This window comes from Canis lupus, chromosome 4, assembly GCF_003254725.2.
Source record: "Canis lupus dingo isolate Sandy chromosome 4, ASM325472v2, whole genome shotgun sequence".
In the NCBI taxonomy this organism is placed as follows: Eukaryota; Metazoa; Chordata; class Mammalia; order Carnivora; family Canidae; genus Canis; species Canis lupus.
The window spans coordinates 58,609,554-58,637,227 of record NC_064246.1 but is presented as its reverse complement, the minus strand read 5'-3'; the positions used below and the strand labels follow the sequence as shown (position 1 = coordinate 58,637,227).

At 53.0% G+C, this 27,674-nt stretch overlaps 2 protein-coding genes across 6 annotated transcripts in view; one reads left to right on the top strand and one right to left on the bottom strand.

Moving 5' to 3' along the window:
- The first annotated feature begins 809 nt into the window (after nucleotides 1-809).
- Nucleotides 810-9,344, top strand: GPX3 (glutathione peroxidase 3). The gene is made up of 5 exons (XM_025435382.3): nucleotides 810-1,152; nucleotides 5,824-5,977; nucleotides 7,179-7,296; nucleotides 7,755-7,854; nucleotides 8,272-9,344. Exons 1-5 carry the CDS (start codon nucleotides 1,066-1,068, stop codon nucleotides 8,491-8,493), a joined length of 681 nt encoding a protein of 226 aa, XP_025291167.1. The 5' UTR covers nucleotides 810-1,065; the 3' UTR covers nucleotides 8,494-9,344.
- A 515-nt stretch (nucleotides 9,345-9,859) lies between these two features.
- The window catches only part of TNIP1 (TNFAIP3 interacting protein 1), a 49,249-nt gene continuing 31,434 nt past the window's right edge, over nucleotides 9,860-27,674 (bottom strand). For 4 of the 5 annotated variants that reach the window (XM_025435378.3, XM_025435381.3, XM_025435377.3 and 1 more), the window contains 11 exons: nucleotides 26,681-26,801; nucleotides 22,773-22,862; nucleotides 21,107-21,172; nucleotides 20,816-20,947; nucleotides 18,092-18,220; nucleotides 15,635-15,763; nucleotides 14,417-14,542; nucleotides 13,882-13,947; nucleotides 13,039-13,230; nucleotides 12,123-12,213; nucleotides 9,860-10,646 (listed from right to left, as the gene is read on the bottom strand). In XM_025435378.3, the coding sequence (XP_025291163.1) occupies nucleotides 10,612-10,646; nucleotides 12,123-12,213; nucleotides 13,039-13,230; nucleotides 13,882-13,947; nucleotides 14,417-14,542; nucleotides 15,635-15,763; nucleotides 18,092-18,220; nucleotides 20,816-20,947; nucleotides 21,107-21,172; nucleotides 22,773-22,862; nucleotides 26,681-26,801 (1,177 nt within the window). In that variant the 3' untranslated portion in view covers nucleotides 9,860-10,611. Of the gene's footprint in view, nucleotides 10,647-12,122; nucleotides 12,214-13,038; nucleotides 13,231-13,881; nucleotides 13,948-14,416; nucleotides 14,543-15,634; nucleotides 15,764-18,091; nucleotides 18,221-20,815; nucleotides 20,948-21,106; nucleotides 21,173-22,772; nucleotides 22,863-26,680; nucleotides 26,802-27,674 lie in introns of those variants that run through there. The other variant, XM_025435379.3, reaches the window with a different exon arrangement.

Here is a 27,674-nt window from a genome sequence, read left to right as displayed (position 1 = left end):
GGTCCCTACTCTCAAGGAACTTCTGTTCTAGGTCACTTATTTTAGAAGCAAGTCATCTAGCCAGAACCAGAAGGGCTTCAGTTTATCAATGAATCCCATCATCACACAGTCAGAGAAAACAAGGCCCAGAGGGGGAAAGTAACACATTCCAGACTACACAGTGAGGAGATGTATTTTCTTTCTTTTTTTTTTTTTTCTTTTCTTTTTTCTTTTTTCTTTTTAGGAGATGTATTTTCTGCTCCTAGATCAGCTAAGGTCTCTCACTGTTCTTCCCAGGAAAGAGCTGCATTCGAAATCCATGGGCACCGAATCTTTACTCTTATTATTATTATTTAGGATTTTATTTATTTATTTGAGAGAGAAAGAGAGAGAGAGAGAGAGAGAGAGAGAATCCAAAGCATACTCCTCCCTGAGCTCTGAGCCTGATGTGGGGCTTGATCCCACTACCGAAGATCATGACCTGAGCCGAAACCAAGAGTGGGGGTGCTCAACCGACTGAGCCACTCAGGCGCCCCCCACTCTTTGCTTCTCCCTGCTAAGCTGCACGGAGCAAGCCCTCCTAGGAGTCTCACTCAGATCTTGCTGTCATTTTTAATCCTCGACATCCCTTCAACTGGAATGGAGGAAGGAGGAAAGAGGGAACACCTCAGGGTGTTTTAAAACCTAGAGTAAGCAGTATTTTCTAGGATCGAGCCTTCCATCAGTTCTTCGGTGATATTTAAAGCCCTGTGCCCCGGCTGCGCTGGGAGGACATTGCGCCTGCCTCCTCCTGCACTTTAGAGCCTAAAGAAGAGGGGGCCGCCTCCTGGGTTGACGAGGACCTACTCCCAATTCTGCCCAGACATGCTTATGTCACTGTCGCCCCGAGCCTAGGGAGAAGGAGGGGAGACTGTGCCCGCCCCTGAGATGCCAGCCGCCCTGCGATTGGCTACAGGGACCCCGGCCCGGCCGCGGATTGGTCATCGCTGAGGGCTTGAAAGGTGGCTGAGGGCGCCGGACCCCTCAGACGGCGGTGGCCCGGGATCAGCCCGCGGCTCCGGGGAGCCCGAGACGCCCCTGCCCGCCATGGCCAGGCTGCTGCGGGCGTCCTGCCTTCTCTCCCTGCTCCTGGCTGGCTTCGTCCCGCCCAGCCGGGGGCAGGAGAAGTCCAAGGTGAGTGAGCCTGGCGGGTGGCGGCCCGGCGGGAAGATCAGGGCCCCCAGGGGGCCATCTCTCGGTGACCGGGAGCCCCTTCCTCCCGGGCTCCCCTCCAGAAGGGCGACACCTGGCGCGAGGACCCTCCCTCCGGTCCCCCCTCTCCGCCCCGGGACCCCTCCCCGGAGCGCCCGTATCTTCGCAGTTGCATCTCGGGGAGATCTGGGTGCCCCGGGTGGGCGGAATGAACAGGGCGGGGGTCACTCTCGCCGGATTGACCCCGTCTGCCCCGCGGCCACTCCAGTGTCGCCTTGCTGCGTGCGTGCCAGGACGGTCCCCAGCTACTCCCCTCCAGGCGGGCCTGAAGGGGGCGGGGGCTCAGAAAAAGGCCTGGACACGGCGCCTGGCGCTGGCTGCGCAGATTCCCCGGGGAGACTGACGGGCCAGGAGACAGGGAAGGAGCTGGGTGGTCCCCGTCTTGATAAATTGCAAGGAGGGCTCTTCTAGCCCAAGAATTAACGCAGGTGGAAATGACCACTCGGATTCCAGGGCGTTGGTAGAAGAAGCGGAGATCTGTGACAGAGGGTACTCTGGGTTGGCAGTGCACAACACCCAGGGCCTTGGCTAGATCCTCAATCCTTTCTGGATTGATCCTCAATCCTCTGTGTGTCCATTTGTGGAGAAGGGGGTTGGGGGGGGCGGGCCGGGTGAGACAGGGGTCCTCCCGCAACGAAGCTGATGGCTTCAGGAGGAATTCTTGGAGAAGCTGTAAAATCCACATATTGTTCTTTCAAGGGCTGTTCTGGGGCAGCCTCACTACCCTCCACCCACTGACTGTAGCGGCCTGAGCAAACCTGGTAGTTGGAGAAAGTTGGGGACTGTGAGCTCAATAGGAGAGGCAGAAATTTCCTGAGACTCCATCTATCCCCAGCAGGGTGGGGATGCTGAGGCCAGAAGTGGGGTGACCCAGCAAGCTTATCTCCTAGGATAGTACATGCCAAAGTAGGCCACATAGACCTCTCTTCTTCCCCAGGGTGGGAGGCAGAAGCCAGGCATCGGTATAGACCCAAAGAGAGAGATTTCCACCCTCCCAACACTCATAACATCCACACAGACACACACACTCCCTACAGGCTTGTGTAAGCTCAAGAGGAATTTTGAGCTTCTGGGGCTCTACAACTTTCTAGGTCTTTATTTGAAAATTTTAGGAGTCCATAATTGTATTTTCAAAGTTTTATCCACTGTTCAACCAGCCCATTCCAAGGGTTCCTTCCGTATGTTTCTATTCCCCCTCATCTGTCCTCAGCTAAATCCTACTCAGTCTGTTTCTCTTTGGAGTAACCTTAGAAACTGGATGGCTATGAAGGTACAACTTCCACAGCCCTGTTCATTATCCCCAACTCAAAAGGTATTTTCCAGGGCAGGGATGGGACTGAGTTTCAAGACTATGGTGTGGGGTAGAGGTGGGGGTAGGCAGACCAGCACCACGGAGTCAGCCCTTTACTCTCAGTTTGGGGAAAGCCAGAGAAGAGAAGATTGGGTCTTGACTCAAGAAGGCTAGAGGTAAGAATGTGGACCCCATGAGTAGTTCATCATAGCTGTGTGTTCTTTGCTGAACTCTGGGGAGGAATAGGTGGATGCAAAGAGAACAGGATGGGTATGGTCTAGAAAAGTCTTAGGGTGAGGTATGATCCTATCAGATGCAACCAGTTAAGACTTGCTGGCTGACGACAGTCTGGGCAGGCTCATCTCTCCTCCCAAGCCCTCCAAGTCAAGATGTCATAGCTCTGGATTCTAAGACTCAACCACCTACCTTACCTCCAACTCCAGGGCCAAGGGATAGGATGGTGGGGCAGGTGAAGAATGGGATTGACAATAGGCTACAGTCCTGGATGGACATCTGCCTCCTTGTAGTCAAAGGGAAGAGCCAAATAACGAAGGAAATCCTCCTTCCCTTGCTGGTCCCCCCTCCCCGCCCCCCAGTCCAGCTTACAGCTCCCCAGGCAACCTGTACTTGCTGCGCAGAAGGACTCCGCAGAAGCTGGAGAGGGTAACAACTGCTGACGTGCGCGGGATCCTAGTAACCGCTGGTTTCTAGGTGACTAAACGAGGCAGAGAATCATGGAACCACAGACTGACAGAGCTGAAGAGCCCTTAAGATGACACTGAATCTAAGCCCATCTGACAGGCAAGCAGCCAGAGCCCCAGACAAGGGAAAGGAGTGGTCACACAGAGCCAGAGTTGCGGCCAGGCCCAGGACTCAGGTCTCCTGCCCCCCAGGCCCAGCCTGCTTTCCCAGCATCACACAAGGCAGTGGTAGATGGGAGAAGGGAAAGACTCAAGGCCAGCAGCCCAAGCCGACCAGGGTCCTGCCTGAGACCCCCTCCAACTCCCGAGCCACCAGCACCCTGCCATACTGTCCAGCCACAGTGGGACTGAGGCACCTCCTCTGCCCTCCCTGCTTCGAGAGTGGGGCTCTAGCATGCATGGGTCCCGGGAGAGGGAGGGAGGCTCACAGCTCACATGAGGATGGGGCTGCGGTGCTCAGTGGTGAGTCCAGGCCATGGCTTCCACCCCTATGGACCACCCTCTGAGCCCCCTCAGTCTGAACCCACAGCTCTGGCCCCACTGGCCCCAGTAGAAAGCTCAGAGGCTCTGTCTTCGTCCCTTCTCCCCGAGACACCTTGCGCAGCAGCGCATCATCATCTTTACACTGGCTGGGGAACATCAAAGCCCTCCTCACAATAATGTGGGAAACTCAGGCCCTTTACCCTCGTGGCAGACAGAATAATCGCTCTCCCCTGATGTGGGGATTTCTCTCCAAGAGGCTTTCAAGACTGTTTTGTTCTGCGTATAGATTCTCACAGCCATTTGGGGAGGCAGGTGGCATTATCCTCGCCTGTCTGAGGCTCAGAGTAAAAGTGACTCACTCACCGGGGCCAGGGCCACAAAGCCAGCACAGGCTAAAAAGCTTAGTGAGAGGAGAGTCCCCTTACCCCACCCCCATCCCAAAGCTGTGCCAGAAGTGGATCATCCTGTTGTTTACAAGCTTCTGTTATTTGAACAACCTCTTGGCTTTTGTTCCTTCATTTCCCAGAATTTGCCTTTGGATCGGGGTGGAGTAGAAGAGGTGGAGGGGCATGCAGGGAGGCCTTGCCTTCTGGCTATTAGACCTCAGGGCCAGTGGGGCTGTGTTTGTTGTGCCCTGGGCTGTTTGTATTTTGTGGGGGAGCCAACCCAGCTAGGGCCAGGGAGACACAGGTTCTAGAGGAATGTTGAGCTTGGGTTTTGGACCTGCCTCCCGCACCCACTAAAAGTCACAGGGAATGGGATATCAGTCTCATGGAAAATAGGGAATTTGCATCAAAGCCAAGAGAGCTTGCAGCTTTGCCTGGCTCAGTAGGCCTCCGACATTTTCCAGACAGAGGTGGCTTTTCTACACCTTCCTGGGGCCACACCCTGCCAGCCAGATGACTCCCTTCACCCAGCTGGGCCCACGTACCTCACCTCAACAGCAAGCCTTCCAGGACTGATGCGAAGGAGAGGGTGTGGATTTGCTTCTCTAGCTCCAATCACTTATCTCTGTCTCTCCTGGTCCATACTGCGCTTTTGGACTTCATTTTAGTGTCTTGCCACCTCTCAGATTACCTGATACAACGGCAGCCAACATTTTCCTTTCCCATCATGACCAGCGCTGCTGCTGATCGTGTTATTGATGCCAAGACACCCTTTCAAGAGTCCACCCGGGTTTTCGTAGCCTGTACCAGAGCTGGGATAGGCGCAGAGTAGAGTCTGCTGCAATGTCCTGCTGGATGGCCGTGATCCCAGTCCTCCTCCCCGCCAGTAGCGAGGCTGACCAGGCATCATGGCTGAGCACAGCTGGTCCGGTTCAAGGTTCTCATCAAAGAGGAGGTTGAGGCGCAGAGAAGAGAAAGGGCTTAGCCCCAGACCACACAGGGAGTTAGTGGCAGAGCTGGACGTGGCATCTGGGTCCCCCACCTCAGAGTCCGTTGTTGGCTACTTGCTCTGGAGGTTGATGGGGGGAGGGTAGCAGCTGGGCAAAGAGGAAGGCTTACCGGTCGTCCAGGTGCACACTTACAGGGACCGTCTCGCATGGGCGAGGCCCTGTTGCTCTGCCCTGGCCGTCACACCGAATCCTCCTGGCAGGCCTTCCCCTTCCTCGTGGCTCCTTCTTCCCTATTTTATAGCGACAGCCTCAGCTTTCCAGTCCTCCAGATCTGAATCACCCCTCTCCAAACACCGCTTCCTCCTTTCTGTTCAGTTCCTCCTCCACGATGCTGTTGTTCACCCACAGCATCACCTGCCTGGCTGGTGGTGGCAACGGCCACCCTGGGAGCCTCCATCCACGCGTCCAATAATGCAACCACCGGCACCAGCACGGTCTCCCCCAGGCCTGGCAAATGTTTACAAGTGGGCATGGGAGGCGGAAGTAATGGTCACAGAAAGCAGTATTTCAGGTTTCCATACAGTCACTGGCCGATTAAGCGCTTTCATAATCATTACCTTGCACAAGGAAGTAGACCTTTGTTCTGGTCCATTTCCGGTTCGTAGAATGGTCTTGGGCAAGTCACTCCCCCTGTTGGTATCTTTCATTATCCTGAAAATAGAGATGCCCAGTTTCCCTTCCAGCTCTAACAGCTCCCTGCTGCTGGTCTTCCTCTGTTCCAGACGGACTGCCACGGGGGTGTGAGCGGCACCATCTATGAGTACGGAGCCCTAACCATCAACGGGGAGGAGTACATCCCCTTTAAGCAGTACGCTGGCAAATACATCCTCTTTGTCAACGTGGCCAGCTACTGAGGCCTGACAGGCCAATACCTTGGTAAGAGCCCACCCCTGCTTCCCTGCTTTGGGGCTGTTTCTGCCAGTTGGGCACATTTTAATCACCGAAGCTTTTTTGGTGCAAGTGGGAAGGGGTGATCGTGATCATGAGAAAACAAACCCTGTATCCCAATTCTACTGTCTTCCATATTTTGGTGAAGACGATTATGTAAGCCTGAGGTCTGATCACCTTCGGACATGTTCTGCAAGATTCTCGGTTACCCTTCATCCCTGGGCCCCCCAACTGCCCTGAAAGCAGAGGGATGGAGGAGATTGGGTGTGCCTGGAGCATCCTTTCACTGGAGTAAGAAATGGTAGCGTTATCCGGCTGAGAATCTCCCACCTTCCCGCAGCCCCATGTGCCCTAACGCTTCTCTTGGCCCCTATGTGGGAAGCAGGCAGGTAGGCGGAGGTCCCGAGTACGTGTGTCAGTGGCAATCCCAGGTGTTTCACCCAGGTTTCATGATCCTGGCATCCTCACTCCTCCCTGCTGAGCCAGGGCAGAGCAAACAGCCTGAGGGAACAGGAAGATGCTGTGAGGCTGAGCACAGTCGGCTGGTGATGGTGAGGGAGTGGTGGGGCGGGGTGGAAAGCAAGGGCAATCTGACCCTGCATGTCTGCCTGGCAGTCTCAGGCAAATTCCTGACAGTGGAAGGACAGTGGGCTGGATGGCCGAGGGGGCACTGGGTGCTCTGGTCTAGAATGCTTCTGTCTAGCCTTGGAACAGAGCAGAGTGTGTTCCTGCAAGAGATGGGCTAGGTGCTAGCACCCAGGGAACTGGGGAGGCCCTCCCATCGATTCCCAAACTGCCAGAGTATAGGGTGGGTGAGGAGCCCACCCACCTCTCAGGAAGTCCTCTGCCTTCTGCCCAGGGATGTGTCGCTCTTGCTCTAAGACACTCAATCTTGAGAGTCCTGAAGGAGCCCTCAGCCTGCTGGCCCAGTGGTGGTGGGCAGCTGACTACTGATTTGAGAAAGGGTATTGTTCTCTTTCCTCCCCAAACCTCCAACCCAGCCAGACTGGAGCCAGGGGAATGGGACTTGTATACCCGCACTGCCACACTCACTGGGCAACTTGGCCAAGGCCCCTCCCCTGTCAGGCCTTGGTGACTTCAGCTATACGATGGGTAAGCAGGGGGAGTGGTACGGATGGGCAGGGCTCCTTGATAGGCTACCTTCCTCTCTGCTTTCTCCCTGGCCCAGAACTGAATGCACTACAGGAAGAGCTTGCGCCATTTGGTCTGGTCATTCTGGGCTTCCCCTGCAACCAATTCGGAAAACAGGAGCCAGGAGAGAACTCGGAAATCCTACCCAGCCTCAAGTGAGTGCTTGCCTGCTTGGTGTCTTGAGAAAGCTCAGCTCCCCGGTGCCCCAGCCTGGGTGCCAGGCATCTCTTGCATTGGCTCCTATACGTGACGGGTACTTAGCCACCAAGAATTACGCTCCCCTTCCAGGAACCCCAGTTGCTAGCATGAATAGAAGAGGGGTTGGAGACAGGGGTGACAGGGATGACTGTGTGTGAGTGCGTGGTGCAATGGTGGGGCGGGGGGGGGGGGGTGTAGGCAGGGAGAGTTACTGAGAAGGTACCAAACAGGGAAAAGCAGCTTGCTGTGCCTATGCCCACACTGTACCTATGCCCATTCGATACTTATCAGCTCCCACTGCCGGGTGTGGAATAAAATCCAGATTTCCAACACCCCCTCCCTGTTCAGTCCATTCTGGTCATTTCTGAGCCCTATGCCCATCTCCTTGGGACCCACATAAGAACTTTCCTTGTAGGTATGTCCGACCAGGTGGGGGCTTTGTCCCCAATTTCCAACTCTTTGAGAAGGGGGATGTGAATGGAGAGAAAGAGCAGAAGTTCTACACATTCCTGAAGGTGAGTGGTATAGCCACCTTTGCAGGAGCCACTCGGCCCGCTGGACACCTGCCCTGGACAGAGCTGTGGCCACTCCTGGCTCCAGCCCACGCAGAGGCAAGGCCTGTGCCACCCTCCCCTACTTCCAGGCCCCTGGGAGGATTTCTTGGCATCTATCATTCCAACCATAAGGCTTTGCAGACCCTAGGATCTCAGTAGCCCATTTTATCAATGAGGCCCATGCAAGGCCCCAGAAGGGACAAGTAAAGGTCTTACAACCTGCTAGAACCAAAGGTGGTCCTGGGATTCCACTTTCAACTCCAAAATGGGTGTCCTTTTCTCAGTGCCAGGCTGTCCTCCTATCCCCCAGGAAGGCCTGGAGAGGGAAGGTGGGAAGGGCCCCAAGCAACGCTGACACTCCTCTCATCCCTGCTGCAGAACTCCTGTCCTCCCACCTCGGAGCTCCTGGGCTCACCTGGCCGCCTCTTCTGGGAACCCATGAAGGTCCATGACATCCGCTGGAACTTTGAGAAGTTCCTGGTGGGGCCAGATGGTATACCCATCATGCGCTGGTACCACCGGACCACGGTCAGCACCGTCAAGATGGACATCCTGGCCTACATGAGGCGGCAGGCGGCCCTGGCCATCAAGGGGAAGTAAATCAGGCCTGCCCTACCCCATGTCCACCACACCAGGGCTGGGGAGGGACTCCATTCAGGAAGGAATCCATTTCTCTAACCGCACCACACTCCCACCATAGACCTCCTACTATTACACAAGGCCCCAACCCAACACAAACATGCGCATATGATTGTGTCTGTATTGCTGTGCATGTGCGTGTTTGCACACATGCCTAGGTGTGTGTGACCGTGTGTGCATGAGTGTACAGCCACCTGTGTCTACCTGCATGAATACAGCAGACGTGTGCCACAGGTGTGTGCACAGCCGTTGTGCTATGGAGAGTACTAGGGAATACCTCCCCTTTCTCTCCAGTTCTCTGTTCCAATGATAACCATTCACTTTTAGCTGAGCCCAAAACCAGCTCTAGATCCAACAGTTCTGCTCTGACCTAGACCTCAACCTTGAGGCCAGCACCTCCCATTATCTCCAAATACCACCACTGAAGTGCCCAGACATTTCTGGGTCTACCACACTGCCCAATCTTTCTCTCCACTGTGCAACTGCTCTCCTTCCTGAAGGGCCCTCCCAAGCCCCCTACCCACCCCTTAGTGCTCCCAGAAAGCAGCCAAGGAAGATGTGAGAGCAAAGGCCATGTTCCCCGTGTCAGGAATGGCATCTCCATGAAGGAGGGGCCCGAAGCCCTCATGGGCGGACCTCCCCTGAGCCTGTCTGAAGGGCCGGCCCTTAGTGCATTCAGGCTGAGGCCCCTGGACAGGGATGCTACCCCTGCTTCTCTGGAGGATGTGCCCTCTCCCCTCACCCTGGTCCCTGGCATTAGACTCCCCCCCGCCCCCAATCCCCATCTGCCCAGTAAAGGCCTTTGTGCAGCACCCGAGCCTACTGCTTCCTCCATGGGGCCACTGTAGCTGGGGTGGGGAAGGGAGGGGGTGGGAGTGCGTGCTTTGGGCCCCTGCTGTTCGGTTTCTACCTAGGCCCACTCTGCTTCTCTAATTGGCATCTGGAATTTATAAAGCCAGTTCAGGTCCACTCCCATTCCCTCCTGCAGTTCTCCAGGCAGCTGGGGCTGAGATGAAGTATTTCATTTGACAGGTGTAGAAACAGGCTCACAGAAGGGGCAGGCTTGCCCGGTCTCTCCTGATGTGTGGGGGGCAGGACTGGAATTTAAACCTGGGTCACCTGACTCTCAGCCCAGACCCCTTCCACTGCCCCTGGGTGCCCCAACCACGGGAAGGCTTGGAGCAGGGCCCAGGGGATATCGGCCACGAGTCCTGGCGATGCTCTCGGTGGACTAGTGGGGACAGGGCACAGAGGGACAAGGAAAGCAGCACACTCCCTGGGAGGGCGCCATTAGCCAGGGCATAAAAGAACACAAGTCACAGAATACTGATCTTCAACTTGGATTTATGTCCAAGGTTCGTGCAAACAGCCGCCCAGGCATAGCCAGCCACCTTATTCTGGGCCTCTGGCACACAGGCCTCCAGCTGTGGGGCCGAGGGTCTGGTGGCTTCACGGTGGGTCCCTCAGACCACGCGGCCAGCACGGCCTCTATCCCAGGCTGCCATAGCGCTGGCAAGGCTGCCGTGGGTGGAAGCAGAGGGCCTTGCAACAGAACACCCTGTCGTTCTCCTCTGCTTCTGGGAACAAACCCGCTCTTCCCACAGCTCCTCAGAGGGGAAGGGTTGGCCATGGGGCAGGTCCTGCTACTACAGAGCTTGAAGCAAAAATTAAACACACACATGAGTTGAACGTGTTCCTCAGAGGGGCTGGAACCATTTCCAGGGAAGTTTTGAAAGGAAGGGGTCTCATCTGCTACCCTACTCTTGAGACTGATGTCCTTGTGATTCCACAAACATGGCAGGTCAAGGTCGGGTGAGGCAGGCTTCTCTCCACTTGGTCGCAAGGTAGTGAGTTTCTCCTGGTCACACCAAAGGAGGGGCCCAAATGGAAGCCTTCTGGGTGGAGCCTCTCCAGTGTGTAAACAGTTCAGGTTGGGCTGGGGCACAGCCCAGTGGCCCGTTGGCTTCCCATCCAGCCGAGGGTACACAGCTACACAGAGAACACGGCCTCTGGATTTCCGTAATCTGGGATCAGGTGGCTCTACATGACTAAGGTGGAGCCAAGTGACGTAATCTGGTCTCACTGAGGCCCCTCACGGTCATTTTTCGTAGACTCTAAAGAAAGAAAAATATTGAGGACTTTAAAGATGATGGAGTACAGTAGACTTCAAAGGCCTACGGAAACCAGCAAGTAACAACGGAAATCAGAGAGTTAAGTGCTGCCAAGCACCAGGCCCTAGGCTAGGACCTTAGGGATGTTTGTCATTCAATCCTCGCTTGGCCCTACAAGGCAGGCATATTAGTATCCCTTTATGGGAGAGGGAATAAGAGCACAGAGAGATTTTTAAGAATTAGCCTCAAGTGCCAGATCTAAGAGGTATTTGAGCTGAGCCCGTCTGGCTCCAGGTCCCAGAGGGGGAGCAGTTCAGGGGGAGGGGACAGCCCTGCCCACTCACCCCTCATTACAGCGGCGTCTGAAGGGCCCCACACAACCTCCAGGGCTCTGCCGGGAGCCAGGAGAAAATGGCCAATAAGCCCAAGGCCTCCTCCCAACCACGCTGCCTCCATGTTACCCTGCAGCCTCTGCTCGCACACCCCTCACCCTGTGAGGGCCCTCTAACCTCCTGGCAGAGCTGGCTCTATCTCTGCAAAGCCACAACCCTTAGAGAACCCTCTTTGTGCTGAGGGGACTCAGCTTCCCTGATGTCCCCACACACCAGCAAGGCAGTGCCTTCCGCCCCACAGAGCCTTGCAGAAAGCAGGGTCATCATTAGGGACCTGAAGTCCTCCTATGACTTCAGTGAACGTCTAGACCTCTAGTCCCCAGCTGTTGATGGTCAACACCATGCGTGACCTGACGGGGCTTTTCCAAATGCACATCTGATCTGTCATGCCACTCTGCTGTCAATATGTGCAAGGATTCCACATCATCTTTAGGAAAAGGCCAGTCCCCTGCCATCCGTCCACAAGTTCCTGACAGCCTGCACTCACCTACCTCCCTGACCTTGCCTCGCCCGTTTCTCCTTCCCCACCTTGTCCTTGGCTCCTCCAGTCTTCTCTGGCCTTCTGTCTTCCCTCCCTCCCACCAGGGCCTTTGTATTTTTCATTTCTCTACAAAAACATCCTCCACTGTCACCTCTTCACCCGGCTAATGCCACACTCTGAGGGTCTCAACTCCAACATCATCGCCTCCAGTCCAGGTTGGGCTCCGTTGTTAGCTGCTCTCCTTCCTTCAGGGCACCTGAGTGCAACTGAAGCCCATTTGTGTCGGGTTTTTTTGGTGTGTTTTTTTGTCATTTCTTTGTCCCCTGCTCTTTCAGGGCAGGAACGGTTACCTGTTTCTACCATGTGGCTTCCCTAGCACCCAGCACAGAGCCTGGCATTCAAACACCACACTCAGATTAATGCATGAATGACTTCAATCCCCTCACTCTGCAGTCACCTCCTCATCCTCTCAACACTATTTTGGAACATGAAGCCTCTCTTCCACCAAGACCAGATGGTAGTCACATCATCCCCAAACTGGAGCATTCCCAGTAGGACAAAAGTTATCTCCCCCAGTGAGATAGACCAGGACTAGACCACACTCACCTGGTTCCACAGGCCTGGCTGTGGGCGAGTCCATCACTTGGGAGCTCTGATTGCGCATCCCTCCACAGGGCGGCCGCCAGGTGTATTCTGGCTGCAACAAAATTGGTGCTTAGTAGTCAACAACCAACTACACTAAAAAATTAGAGTAGCAGCTGCCATGCCAGCACAGCACTGAATGTGTGTTAATCCAGTACAAATGAATCCTTACTACAACCCAGGTTGCCATCCCTGTTTTACAGGTAAGGAAACTGAGGCTGAAGGTCCTCTAGCTAAGGAAGTGGCCAAGCTTCGGTTCTAGGTCTCTGTAACCCCAGAGCCAATGTCCGAAGCCACACACTCTACTCCAATGTAAATCCCCAAGAAGATGTGTGTAAGGACTAGTGGGAGAAGCTAGAAGAGAGGCCAGGCAGGAGGCATGTCCCTGTCCAGGTGGGAGTGGGGATGCCGAAACAGGACCCTGGCAGAAGGTGGAGAGGATGGGACAGGTGATGGCAGCTCTTTGGAGAAAGAATAATAAGCAAATAAGAGGAAAAAGGGACAGGAGAAGAGAAGGGAAGGGGAAGACAGAAAGACAACTTAGGAGAGAACGCATGCTGAGGGCCCGATACCTGGTTACACGTGCATGTTCTAAGAAAAAGTCAAAGCAAACTCTGACCCACTGGCCTGCTTAGTGGGCACCCAAAGGGAGCCCACCTTTCTGCTCTGCCCTCTGAGCCTTTTCTGTCCTGCCCCAGAGACCCTGAAGAGTTTTGGGATGGAGAGTCCTGCTGGGCTCTGGACAGGTGCCTGCACACCTCAGTGCTGTTCCGCAAAGAGCCAGGATGCAGTCTAAGACCCCTTCACTTGACCTTGCCCTCTAGAAGGTGTGTGGGCTGGTCTCTGTGTGTCCTGGAGCGAAGGAGGGGCACAGACTCACCAGATGGAAGAGGCGTGAGTTTGGAAGTGGGGGTGTGTGCTCCATGGCCATGGGGGGTGGGGGGTAGCGGATCTGGGACCAGTCCTCAAAGCCGTGGTGTGGCACCATAGGTGGCATGGGAGCATAGGCATAGGGGTAGGCCCCGCAGAGGTGCTCTGGGTGGGGTTCCACGTGGTAGCGCTCCGCCGAAGCCTGTAAGAGATGCTGATGTCTGGCTCTAGCCTGTGACAGGCTGCACAGGCCACCCCCGGTGACAAGACACCTGTCTTATCTCTTTCTCCATTTGGAATCTTAGTTCTCTGAAGGCTGGTACATGGGCACCAATGGCTGGTACATGGGACACAGATGGCTCATACAGGGACACAGATGGCTGGTACATGGATACAGATGGCTGGTAGAAGGGCACAGATGGCTGGTACAGGGGCACAGATGGCTGGTACATGGATACAGATGGCTGATACATGGGACACAGATGGCTGGTGCAGGGACACAGGTGGCTGGTACAGGGGCACAGGTGGCTGGTACATGGGACACAGATGGCTGGTACAGGGACACAGATGGCTGGGACAGGGACACAGATGGCTGGGACAGGGACACAGATAGTTGGAACGGGGGCACAGATGGCTGGGACAGGGGCACAGACGGCTGGGACCGGGGCACAAAATATCAACAATGACAGCTAATGTGTCATGAGCGCTTGCTCTGTACCAAGTACTATTTGAAATGCTCTACCTGCGTTCCTTCATTAATTAGTTGGATACCTGAGCAGACACTGACTCTCCCCTCCAGCCCTGAATAAGGTAGAATGAGGTAAGTGCTGCTTCCTCCATCAAGCCTCCTCACCTTGGCTTTCCTCTTCTGCTGTTTGAGGGCTTCTTTTGTCTTCTCCTCATCTTTGAATGCTTTTAGCTGAGAGGAGGAGGGAGGGGGAGAAGACTGTTGGCACAGGTGCTCCTTGGCCAGGCCTGGACCCAGGGTGAAAGCAAGTGCACAGGGCTACCACTCCCAGCTGCCTGCTTGGCGCAGCCCCAAGGAAGGGTCTTGAGGGGGCGGGAAGGCCCCGTGGGGCAGAGCACAGCCCAGGCTGGCTGCTGCAGGTGAGGCCTGCTCACCATGGGTGGTCTGAACCCAAGTCAGGAGGGTTCACACGAGCCCTGTTGCTGTGCGTCCCTGTTAACATGCTTTAGTTCCATTCTGTGAGGGTGGTGGCTCTGACTGGAGGTCCAAGAAGGATGGGGACTCAGAAGTTTGCTGGCAGGACTGGAAGAACCAGTGAGCGTCCTGACTTCTGGTTGCATCAGGGACCCTCCAATCCACACCCCCTGCCCCATGAGGACAGGCCAAAGGGGTGCCCCTTCTTTGGTCTAGCTGTTCTCACCTGGGCATTGGACAGGGTGACCTGGGCCTGCAGCTTCTCCACCTGCTTCTTCAGCTCCTCCTTCTCCTCATTCATGCGTTCTCGATCACTGCGCTCCCTCTGGAAGTCCTCCTCAAAGATCTTCACCTGGAAGGGAACAGGGGTGGGGGTGAGGGAGGAGGGGCTCAGACTGCTCTGGCCTCCTGCTGGTTTCACCCCATCTTCACATCACTGTGAAGAGGGGGTGGGGGAGGGGAGCAGGTGCACCTCTGGCTCCCTACCCCCACCTTCAAACAGAGTAGTTCAGTATTTTATATTCTGAGCTTCAACATAGGGCTTTATTTAAACAAGGTATCCATGACTTAAAAACAAAGCGTGGGGGCATCACAAGCCGCTAACCAGTACAATCCTTTCATTCTGCTAAGGCCCCCATGAGAGGTGAGGCCAGGCCCAGAGCAGGACTGGAGGTGGTCGCCCAGCTCCCAGGGCAGAGGACCTCAGAACTCTCCCAAGGCTTCGGGGGCACCCTCGCATGGAAGGTGCTGGGATGGCTCCCTGCCTCTGTGCCTGCAGTTCACATCCTGCTGCAGACCAGTGAGACACCGGCCAGGTTAGAGATGCTTTAGGGGGCTCCAAAGCATCGCATCCAATAGGAACAGACGGGAGAGCCCTCGCCTTTCCAATTCCCTTCCAATCCTTCTGTGCCCCTTGAGGACAAAGTCCCCATTTGTGCTAGCATGTCTAACATCCTTCCAGTACTTACTAATTTCCCTTCCCTTCCCTCAAAGAGGACTCAAGGTTAGCGTCTTCAACAGGCAAGAGTTTCCAACTAGAGTTTAATCATCCTGTTTTTCTTTCACTGTATTTATTGCTTACAGTTATTTTCTATTTTGTGGCAAAGAATTAACAGTGTTTTCCATTTCAAGTAGTGATATAAAGTTCCTTTTTAAATACATCTGTTGAAAGTAATTTATTTAAAATTTATTTTGAAAATACTAGGTAACTAATAGCGCAGCTGGGGTACAGAGATGGTTAAACCAAAAAGGTGGCGGAGGAATGACTTAGGGATGCAGTGCTGGGAAGGATAAACCTACAACCGGGCAGGGAACCTGGCTGACAGCCAGAATGTGGTTTCCTAATTAGATCTTCCATGTGATTCCAAGCCCATCCTGGGCCCTCAGGAATGCTCCAGCTCCCCCACTCAGTACCTCCTACCTGACCTCCTCCTCTGGGGCTCACCTGCTGTTTCAGCAATTCGTTCTGTGTGACCAGCTCCTGTTTCCTTAGGAGGCCACTAGCTCCTTCTGGGCCCCCAAATGCTGGTGGAGAGGAGGGGGAGGCCTGGATGCTCAGTGCTTCCTCCAGGGCCTGAGATTGGGAAGAAAGGAGACAGGCCCATCAGGAGAACCCCTGGAAGGCCGGCCCCGTTAGAGAGGTCATCTTCAGTGACCCCCCCACCCCACATTAGTGACAATAATAACTGATACCACCAGTACTATTAAGGAAATGCTACCCTATTTATTTACACTATACGCGCATCACCGCATTGGATCCTCTCCACTGTCCTATGAAGAAAAGACTATGATCATCACCCTCATCTGACAGATATGAAAAGTGAGGTTCAGAAAACCGTGATTTGCCCAAAGTGACACGGCTTATAAGCAGGCTAACCGGGGGTCTTCACATAGAAGGGACAATCTCCCCTTCCCTGAGCAAGTGCAGCTCAACTTCTAGCACCTAGATCTAGAGAGAGTATTAAAGCGCTTTGGGGAAGCTTCCATGGCCTCAACAACCACCTTGCCCTCAGATTCTTTGGCTTTTCCAAATCCATGGCTACCAAGCCAACCTTTCCATCCCCAACTCTCCGGTAGTTAGATTACAGTGGAATTTAATTTTGACTTATATAATATTTTGCCTTTCTAAGCCTGAAAATGGGCTGAAACATCACCAAATAACATTTTGAAAAAGAAAAGAAAAGCACCTCTACCCTACCATGTTCACAAAATACTTTCCTTTAGGTAAGCCATGGGCTCGCAGCTTCTCAGAAGGTCTCTATTAACCGGTTTTCTCCTCCAGCTCAGTTAACATGTTACCTGAGAACTCTGGAACACCGCTCAAGACTGGCCACCCTCATTACCACCTGGACTTTAGCCCCCGGGATGGCAGGGCTTCTGCTTGCCATGTATTAGCAAGCAGCGGCCGTAGTGCCTCCCTGGATGGTGGGGGGATAGAGAAAACCTCCCCCAACTTGGACTTGGGCCCCTACTTAGTCTCCTTGACTTTCTCAGAAACCCAAGGAAACTCTGCTGAGCCAAGAGTAACCCCAGGATGCTGCAAGGGGAAGCTGTGGCCCCGCTCTATCCTCCTATTCTATCTGCCGATTTTTTAGATAAGAAGACTGAAGTCCAGGAACAGGGAGACTTGCCTGAGGTCACAAGCAAAGCAGGTCACTTGCCTTGTTATGAGGCGCCCACACGTGTGTCTCTGTCCCTGGCTATGCCAGGGAAAGCGGGAGGGCAGTGATCCTGCCTGAGTCACTTCTCTAGGATCCAGCATCATGTACAATTCTATGCCTGGATTTAGGGCCCCTCAGTCCCCTAGCTCAGCACAGGTCAGTCTTTTCTCTGAGAACAGGTCCCAAGGATCCCCAGAATTGGCAAAATCAATGATTATCAAACCCCAAAACCAAATAGAAACGGTTACCCTAGAAGGGCTGGGGCCCAGGGAATATGCCAAACTCATGCCACAGCCTGCCATGAGCAAGGTCAGGAGGTTGGGGGGCTGAGGGGAGGCAGACAGATGGAAAAAGAGGCAAAGATGAACCACAGACAACTTCTCCAGGCTTTTGGCTCCTTTCAGAGCCTCTTCTTGTCTGTTCTCGCTCTTAACCCCATGCTGGAGTGTGGCAGGGCTGGAAGGAGTCCAACTCCTGGAAGGAGTTCAGATAGCAAACCTGAGGCTCAGAGAGGCTGGAGTGGCTAAGCTGGGACCAGAACCAGCCCCCAGAGCTGGCCTCATTCCTACCCATTGGCCTTGGGTCCAAGTGGCAGGCTTCTGCCTTAAAATCCAGCCTCCACTGGATACCCCTATCTCCCTGGGTCCCAATTCTCAAGGGCAGGAACCCTCAGGCCTCTGCTTACCCACTCCCTCCAGCAAGTGTTTGCCGAGCATGTGCTTTGTGCCAGGCACTGTGTGGGGTGCAGGGGGCACATACACTGGTAAAGAGGAGCACTCCCTCCCCCCCCTGCACCTGCCAGAGGGGAAGACAGATCATCAAACAGGCAATCACAGGAAGACACAAGAAGGTTCTGGTGCCTTAGGAGCATGGAACAGGGGGACCTCAATGAGACTCCAGGGAGGCCTGCCTTGCTCAGGAAGAGGTATTACACTGAACCTGAATGATGAGGGGGGTGGCACCCTGTGAGGAGACAGCGCAGCCTGTGGCCAAAGGCTGGAACAAGCACAAGTGTACCCCAGGGCTGGCCACAGGCACTTGAGCACTTGGGGAGGGAAAGGCAGAGGCAGGGGGAACCGCGAGCCTGCATGGAGGCTCTCAGCACCTGCTCCCTGACCTGCTCCCTGATCCAGTAATGCCCCCTCTCCTGAGTTGAGGGTCGGGACACTGGTGACAGAAGGGTGCTGCAGCTAGGCTAGTGAAGTCCTGCCTGTTCCAGGGACTGGGGCCAAGGCACCCACCTTGTTGAGCCTCTGGATCTCCTTTTCCTGGTACTCCCGCTGCCGGGTGAGTGGGCTCAGCTGATCCTGCAGGTACTTGACCTTCTGGCGCAGTTCCTTGGCCTCTGCTGTCAGCTGTTCCTTGTCGGTCTGCAGGGGATGCAGGGGTTGGTTAGGCAGGGAGCCCCTGCAGCAGGCCTGAGCTCCCTGCACTGTTTCCCCCCTCCCCCCCACCCCAGTCAGCCATGCTTCCTCTCTGCCTCTCCCTCAGCAGTTCCCAATGCTCATGTGAAGACACCGCATAAGGCACCTGGCATTAGAGCCACATGCCCACAATGTCCTGTCCTCATGGAAAAGGCAGCTCGGTTCACTGAAAGACTCTGGGCTCTGACACCAGCTCCTTTGCCAACGAGCTGAGACCTCAGCCATGGTCACAGTACCCCCTGGTCAATGCTCACCTATCTGCCATGGGTAGGGGGTTCTTAACATGTGTCACAGATGGGCATCAGGAGGTCTGCGAGCCCCACAATGGGATGCAAAATCTGTGCAATTTTTTAAGGAGAGGAGTCATAGTTTCCCTAAGATTTGCACAGGGATCTTCTGTGATGCACAGAATTGGTAAACCACTGAGAATATCTAAAGGACCTTTTAGGTCTTACAGTCTCTAAACCTAGGAGAGAAGACACTAAAGAAATAAATGCAGCAAACGAAGTAGAGAGTATCCCTCCACAGAGAAACAAAGCACTGCGAGGCAAAAGAAAGAGCACCCCAGCTGAGAAGAAACCAGGGAAGACTTCAAGGTGGGAGCCCTGCTCCCATGCCTACTATGGAACACACAGGGCTCCTTCACTGCAGAGGGCCACAGCTGGACTGGCCTTTAGAGAGCATCAAATCCTGATCCCTTTATGTGATGGAAAATGAATGTACAGAGAGGGAAGGTGACTTACCTAAGGTCACACAGTGAGCTGGGGCTAGAACCCAGGTCTCCTAATTCTGGTGCTCCTTCTCCCCTCGCAAGTCAAAGGAAATATTTCAAATCAGGGAAGTCAGCCATAAACTGGGGAGCGCAGCCTTGGGCAGACCTTGTGGGAGGTGTTCTGGATGCCCATGTAAGTGGCTCCAGCATCAGCATGGCCTCTATTACCATGTGTCCTTATGGGGCCACACTTCATCTTGTGACATCCCACCTCTCCCCAGCTAATAGGGAGGACTGTCCCCATCTCAGGGACTTATCTCACCTACCAATGTCAGCTAGGGGAAAGGACCAAAGAGCCAGGGGTCTGGTGACAGTCACAGATGTGACCACACTTGGAGAAAAGCCAGGCAGTGTCCTTACACACATCTTCAGGGCAAGGCACGATCACTGGGCAGGCTGATCCCTCAGATAAAGCCCCTGGGTGTCACATGCTGACAGAGGGAACTTGGAAATGCAATCTGTGTTGAAAATGTCCATTTTCAAGCTAGGCAAAAGCAGCCTGTGCCCAGTTCCCATGAAGGGGAAGACACTAGGACATAAATACAATCTTCCAAGAGCCTGAGGGTCAGTGGCCTTTCCTCTTTAAGCTGTCCCTGGATACTGGAAGGCTGCTGTCAGTGATGGATCAGATGCTATTTCTTCAGAGGACTGGCTCCCATTCCCCTTCAGACTGAACCTGGTTCCCCTTTACGCCCTCTCCTTGCTCCCTGTAACTTCTCCTGTGATACTGGTACATACTTCTATATATTTGCTTCTGTAATGAGTTATTTCGTGTTTCTTCCCAGCCAAGGGCAGGGCTGGTCTGTTCCCTGCTGAGTCTCTGTGCCCAGCACGGAACCAAGTGCACGCTCTGTTGCACGGTGGCTAGGCTGGTGGAGAAGGGAGGCTCCATGTAATATTTGAGTCCCTCCCAAATAGCCATCACTACTCTAAATGTCCAGTAGCAGCCCACTCCCATCAAGCACCAGAGCAGCCTACGTGTGTCTCTTTTATATTCTGTGCTCTCCTGGATGGTTTCCTTGTCTCGAACATTTTATTATTTTCTAAAAAGTTTATTTATTTATTCATGAGAGACACAGAGAGAGAGAGAGAGGCAGAGACATAGGCAGAGAGAGAAGCAAGCTCCCAGCAGGGCGCCTGATGTGGGACTCGATCCCAGGACCCGGGATCATGACCTGGGCCAAAGGCAAACACTCAACTGCTGAGCCACCCAGGTGCCCCTGTCCAGAACATTTTAATTAAACAAAAAGCTCTTCTACACGTAAACAAGAAAACACAGAAAGCAAGAGCTAGGGGAGCCTGGGTGGCTCAGTGGTTGAGCGTCTGCCTTCGGCTCAGGTCGTGATCCCGGGGTCCTAGGATCGATTCTGCATCGGGCTCCCTGCTCGGTCAGGAGTTGCCTCTCCCTCTGCCCCTCTACCTGCTTGTGCTCTCCCTCTGTCTTAAAAAATATAAAAAAATAAAATTAAATGTAAAAAATAAAATAAAATAAAATATAAAATAGAATATAAAATAAAATAAAATAAAATAAAATAAAATAAAATAAAATAAAATAAAATAAAGCAACAGCTAATCCAGTCTCTATTTTTAGATGGGAAACAGAAGGAAGGAAGTGCTTTTGCCTAGGGCCACACAGCCCTCTGCCCTACAGCCAGCACAGGAGCCCTCCGACCTGGGCCTGCAGCCTATTTCCTACACTGAGCCCTCGGCTAATGGGGCGGGGACAGAGGCCCCCAAGCTGGGCCCGCAGGCACCAGCCGTCCACTTGCCTCCTCCATTTCAATCTTGGACTTGGCCAGGAGGAGCTTCCGGTCAAAGTCACGCTGCTTCTGCTCCCGCTCAGCCTCCAGGTCGGTCACCTGCTTCTGCAGGTCCGCCAGCTTCTGGCGCAGCTCGGTGATCTGGGTTCAAGGGCAGAGAGGGGGGTGTGTGAGGGCAGGGGCGCGCCTCCACAGTTCAAAGCTCCTGGGAGGGAAGCCGCAGGCCGGAGACCAAGGCGGCCCGGATTGCACAGCCGGGAATTTGGGGTTCAGCCTTGAGCTCCCGCAGCCCTACAGTACCTTCTGCTCGTACTGCTGCTTCATGGACCGGAAGTGCTGGTCCCATTGCTTGTTCACCTCGAGCAGCTGCAGGGAGAGATGGGGGTGAGCAGGGGCTAAGCAGGTAAGGCACAAAGACCAGCTTCCCAGGGTACACATGGTGTGTGTGGGGGAACGGTGGCCTATGGACACTGCCTCAGAACCCCTTCTTGAAATCTCGGGGTTCTCCAAGCAGGAACTTTCACCAGCTGCTATATCCTATCCAAGCCTAATGCTAAAGGCGTGTGTGCCATTACACAACACACACGCGAGTTGCAGTTAGGTATGAAAGCTTCACATTCTCATTTTCCTTAACTCAGTGTCTGTCTCTGAAGCACTTTGCACAAGTGTGCGAGTGCGCCTGTTCAAGGCTGGCCCTCCCAGCAGTGTTGGTATCACAGCCAAATCCAGGAGACGACCTGCACGTAGGAGGTCGGTTACGAAAATTACAGCAGAAACTGGAAATGAGGCACCCATGCACTTATTAAGAAAATCAGGCCCCTGATACATGGCCGCGTTATTACTGAGATGACCCTAATTATCTGCCATGCATGACACAACAATTTCTCAGGGAAGAAAAACAATCTACACCATTAAATACATAAAACAATGGGGAAAAGGCATCGCCATTTCATACACGTTACCATATGATAAAGACTAACTCAGAAGTGAAGAAATAGAGTAGATGTTTTATACATAAATACCCTCAAAGATAGCTAATTTTGAAGGAGAAAAGAAAAACAGTAACCTGTAATAATGCAGTATCAAGGATATATTTTTTTCTGCCTATTTTAAAAAACAGGTTCTATGTTAGTAAGTTCACAATAAAACAGAATTGTTGCCAACTTGTGGTCAACTCTAAGTGGTGAGATTCTCGATATTTTTTCTAACGAGCATTATGTTGCTTTTGTCACCAAAGCAAACACTTTATAGCAATACAAAAAAAGAGAAAACTAAAATTGATAGACATGTAAACAAAAGACTGAAGGAGGGAGGCCTAACTTGCAAATATGCTGGAGGCCCAGGGATGGTAGTAAGGCCCAGGAGTCTGGAGGAGCAGCTGAGCTGTACGGAGGGGAGCAGTGAAGAGAACAGGAGTCGGGCTTCCACCTCCAGTCTGGAAATTCTGGCCTGGCGTGGGAGATAGAGGAGGCACAGGGGCATAACCTCAATTCTAGAGACTTCCAGCTGGTGAAATGCAGTGCTACAAGAAGGTGTCGGATCCTCTCCGTTTGTGACAGTCCCTCCTCGACCCAGGTGCATGGTGACAGAGGAGCCCCAGGCTCCCCATCCTAGATGCTGCTACTTGCCTACCTTATCACAACCTCCTTCCACCACCCAGAGTGTACCTTCCAAAATTATCCCCTCACCAACAATTTTAGGCTATACCCCAAATGCCCCATCTTCAGAGTGACCCTCGTAGGCAGGAGAACTGATTAAGAAACAAGAGCGCCCCCCCCCCCCCAAAAGAAACAAGAGCCCAGAACAAGGCAGGTTTCCTCAAGGAGCAGATGGCTCCGTGGTCACCATGGTAACTCATCATGGTGACCTGGGATGAGACAGGGGACCAGGGAAGGCCTTTGTCCTGCCAAGCCCAGGAGGGAAGGTGGGTCTTCCCTCACCACCACCACTCCCTCTAGCTGCCTACCTCGGTGCGCTGCTGCTCCAGCATCTTCACCTTCTTCTCAGCTGCACCCAAGGCCCCCACCTCTGGGATCTTAGCTGCTGTCACACAAGCCTGGGGAGAACCACAGAAGGGCCCTCAGCAAAGCCTCAAAAAACAGTTCTATCATCCACTCAGTGCTCCCTGAAGGCCTTTACCGAGCCCCCAGTCTCCCACTTCTCTAATCTATCCACCAGCCAGGACACTACTACACATCCCAGCCATGACTAAGCCTGCTTTGGAAAGTCTATCCAGTCATTATTCCTCCACCCCTGCCCTTCTGCCCACCGCTCTCCTTCCCATGGCCACTTCTTCCCCTGCTCAGACTCTTTCTCTAAGGCACCACCACCTTCCCAAACCTGCAGCATCAACCAAAAATCCTGACCTTAGAAGGCAAGAGTGATAAGAGGTTTTTTTTTTAACATTTTATTAAATGTTTACTTAAAAAGCATTTTAGAAAGATATGGCATAAAGATGTGTATGTGTAGTTAGTACATATACGTGTGTCTTAGCTCTGTCCTCTGAGAGAGCCTAGAGCAGTGATACTCCAGTAGCAGTGAGCACACCTAGTGTCCAGATCTTGGTTTCTAAATGCTATTCTCCAAAAAAAGAAATAGGGTTCCTTAGAGAAGTGATTGATTCCAGGGACAAGGGAAAACAAGGAGAGTTTGGAGTATCTTGTGCCAAAAAATGAGAAAGTGCTGGGGCACTTGGGCGGCTCAGTCAGTTAGGCATCTGACTCTTGGTTTCAGCTCAGGTCAAATATTAGGGTTGTGACTCTCTTGCTTGAGATTCTCTCCCTCTGCCCCCGCCCCTTCTAAAATAAATAAATCAATCTTAAAAAGTGCTCAATAATAACAATATAAAAAAGAAGAAAAGCATGTCTAATGGGCTGGGAGACAATTTGAAAGAGCTTCCTATGGCCAAAACTGGAACATTTTAAACAAAATTATAACTCATGGTCATACTGGATTATAGCCCAAAGAAAATAAATATCCTTGAGTGCATACTGGTAGAAAGGAATAGCTGAATAAATAAATAAGTGGGGGGAAACAGGAGGACTCCCTCTTACAGAAGAAATCTGAACATGGAAGGAATGAGGGAAATTCAAAATCTACTATAGTAATGATCGTTGCAGGTGGGATCCACCATGGATGCTAAAATTAGTGAGAAATGTAAGGAGAAACTGGACATATGCACGGATTTAGAGTTCTTCCTCAAAAATAAGTATTTATTAACGATAAGGGAAAAATTGGTTCCTTTATTATGGAGAAATCAACACACACACCCCCTCAGCCAAGCAATCACTGTGGGCAGTAATAAGATATGCTGACGTCAGGCGCCCTTGCCGTGACGCACCATAAAGCTCACAGTGTCACTCCCATGGTGCTCTCGCCCAAGTGCACACCCTTCATCTAATCACAAGGAAGCATCGGTTAAACCCCACTGAGGGACACGCTACAGAATCACTGGCCAGTAGAACTCAAAGCGTCACACTTGTGAAAGACAGGGCGAGCCTGGGAATGGTCACAGGCTGGCATACGCTAAGGAAATGTGGGGTCCCCAACTGGCGGCGCCCGCACAGAAGGTGCAGGAGGAGGATGCCAAGTGAGCAACTGGCAAAATCTGAACAAAGTCTGTAGTTTAGTTAATAGTATTGTTTATTTTCCAGTTTTGATCATTGAACCACAGTTATGTAACTTGTTAAGGGGATGCGGGAATTCTCTGGACTACTTTTGAAACTCTTTTGTAAATCTAAAGTGATCTCAAGATAAAGTTTAAAAAACATTAAAAAAAAAAAACTAGGAAATATTGAGGCGAAAGGGCACAACAAGCTTCGGAGGCCGGCAGTGGAGTGCTGGCTCTAGGTCCGAGGCCAGGCCGGCAGGAGCCACAACCCACGCCAGCTCTGGGCCTTGGTACAAGGCTATCGAACAAGATGGGCTCTGAAGGCCCTAACCTATGACATCCAGTGGGCTTGTCAGCATTTGTCCTGGGGTCACTGCCCACATTCCCTCTATCCCTTGCCTTCCTGTCCCCTCATCACTCCCCCAGGGCTGGGAGTGGGACTGGAGGAGGGGGGTGATCTTGAGGGTAGAACTAGTGAGGCTCAAGTAGCCCCTGCAGGCTAAAGTCTACCAGCATGCCACAGAACCAGGGCTGGGGGAGCCCTCCAGGGACCCTCGCCTTTAAGAAAGGCAAAGGATAGGCCTGCCTCTAGAAGCCTGCTGCCTCCTTACAGGGCAAAGAGTAAGAGGGGATTGGGGCTCCTGGGGGGTACACCCTGAACCTCCACAAAGAAGAGAAGAGTCAGCCCACCTGGCTGCTGGCACCAGAACCGCCATTAAAAGCAACAGCTAAAGTTCACGGTTTACCGTGCGCCCAGCACCAAACCTACTTTACAGGCACTCACATCCCTGAATCCTTCCCCCATCCTTTGAGGCAAGTGTTGTTACAGTTTCCATTTTATAGAGGGAGAAACAGAAGCCACAGTTGGTTTAGGTAACTCATCCAAGGCGGCAGTGCTGGCAGGAGGAGCCAGCCTTCAACCCACATGCGGCTCCAGGGCACTGGCTCTGCCGCCGCCGGTAAGACATGCCCCCCTGGGACCTTCCTCCCTGGCAGCCTGGTAGGAAGAGCTGGGCCTTCAGGGAATCAAGCCAGATGAGGGCCCGGGAAAATGAGGAGGCCTGCCCACAGAATCCCACACCCATGGTGGCCAGGGAACCCACAGGAGATCAGGGGCTCCATCAGTCACTTCCCCAGGAGGATGAGCCAAGGCAGGCTCTGCCCTGAGGGGTAAATGGAGGAAGGGAGGGGTTTCACAGACTGGAATTCAGAAAACCATTTATCAGCACGTTTTGCTGACCTATGGCTCTGGCTTCGGCTTGTCCGTGTGATGGCAGGTGATGCAGGGATCTTGATGACAGGAGGTCACATGACCTCCCCACACCTCCTGCCACAGCTGTGTCTTGGAGTAATGGACCTGACCCTACCTAGCCTACGTGTAGAGTGGAGATCCAAATAGGATGACAGGTTTGCAAGACCCACAGAAATTCTACATTGCCATGTAGTAACAAGGAATTAAGTTATTAGGATAATTGCTGCCATTACATAGGTGTGGGGTTTGTTAAAGATGTGGAGTCCCGCTGTGCAGTCATTAAACCCCATTAAAAGGGAAAAATCTGTCAGGAAGAAGTTGGGACTCAGCTCTGCAGGAAGGAGAAAGACACAGACTGGGCAAGGGAGGAGGGCCAGCAGGTGCCTGGGAACTGGATGTGAGCCACAGCTAGGAGGGGCCGTGGAAGGGGTGCCAGGCCACAGCAGTGTCAGCTGACTCCCACTTTTCTCCAGGTCACAGGCTCCAGGGCGTAATCCCCAGAGCTTACCGGGGTCCACTGAGGGGCTTTCTCAACCCAACACCCTAATTCTGCTAAGAATATAAGATGTTAAACTGACCTTTGAAACCCACCCATCAGAAACCTTCACAAACTTCCTCTCTGGGCCTGAGAGAACATGTTTAGGGAATGTGCCCAGACTGTGCGAAGGACTCAACAGTACTTTGTGCAGGCAGTGGCCAAAGGAATCAGAGCTGCTCAGCCTGGAGAGGAGAAGGTCTGGGGGGGCGGGGTGGGGGGGCACCAGCCAAGGTCATGGCCAGCAACCTGCGTGTGTGTATCCCGGGGAATCAGATGTTGAATGAGGGCTGAGGAGTGGAAGCTCCAAGGGCAGATTGTCAGGCTGAGCTAAGGAGAAGACATCTGATGAGAAGCTGGTAACAGGGGAGCTGACTGCAGCAGCAGGAGGCGGTGAGCTCACTGCCACATGACGTGAGGGCAGAGGCCAGGCACCAGGGATGGAGGATGCTGGAGAAGGAGTTTCTGGGCACGTACCTGCTGCTGTCCGGCCACCCCCTTCTTGCCTACGCCTTCTATCTTTGGTGAGCCTGGCTGCCCGCAAGCATCGTCTTTGCCACAGCTCATCAACAACTTCTTGAGCTCCATGTTTTCCTCCCTGGGTCAGAAGCAAACAGAGAGGTCACATTGCTGGCCCTGCATTGAGGCTGGGGTCCGAGGACCTACTACTCATGTGAAGTGTAGCTGTGCCCTGGAGAATACAGCAGGATCCTGAAACCAGCCCTCAGCGGGAACAAAAAAAGGTGTAAAGAAGGTGTCCTTAGGCCACTTTGCTGTCAATGTGGGCTTCTCTAGAAGTCTCTGATCATCAAAGGCAGGGTTCCCCAACTGTGGGAGGTCTGCATACATGAGATCTCTAGGACGCATCCAAACCTGTATTACACGACCCTGATGGCACTCCAGGGAGAAAGTTACACCCTTTCCAATGAGCTTCAAACCTCCTGTGTAGAGCATGGAAACAGTCCTGGCTGGTGCTAACAGGTCTGGAGTTCTCCTCCAGGATTTGCTCGTCTTCACTGCTCGCAGGGAGAGTAAAGTGTAGGCTGCAGGCTCAGACCCTTCCATGGGCGGCGGCACTTTGCCAGAACTTATTAACACCCATTTTCATTGTATTTATCAATGGAGTTATCCTCTATTCATTATAGGTAATATTGTTTTCCATTAAGTCCAGAACAAGTTTTCTTTTTATAATAACATTAAGTAAAAATGTGATTAAAATCAAAGCAAATTCTTAAATCAATAAGGTGACATAGGACATAATAAAAGTGTTGATGTGGGTTCAGGCATGACTGAAATAGGGAAAATATTTCTTTATGTTCTATTTGCCAGCTAGGTATCTATGTAGTAATAGAAAAACGGAGAAGCAAAGTGGCTTTCCCAAGGGTCACACAGCAAAGACCTGCACTGTTGCCTCCCAGTCACGAGTCTTTCCTCTAGCCTGGGTCTCAGACCTGTGGATGGAGTCATGATG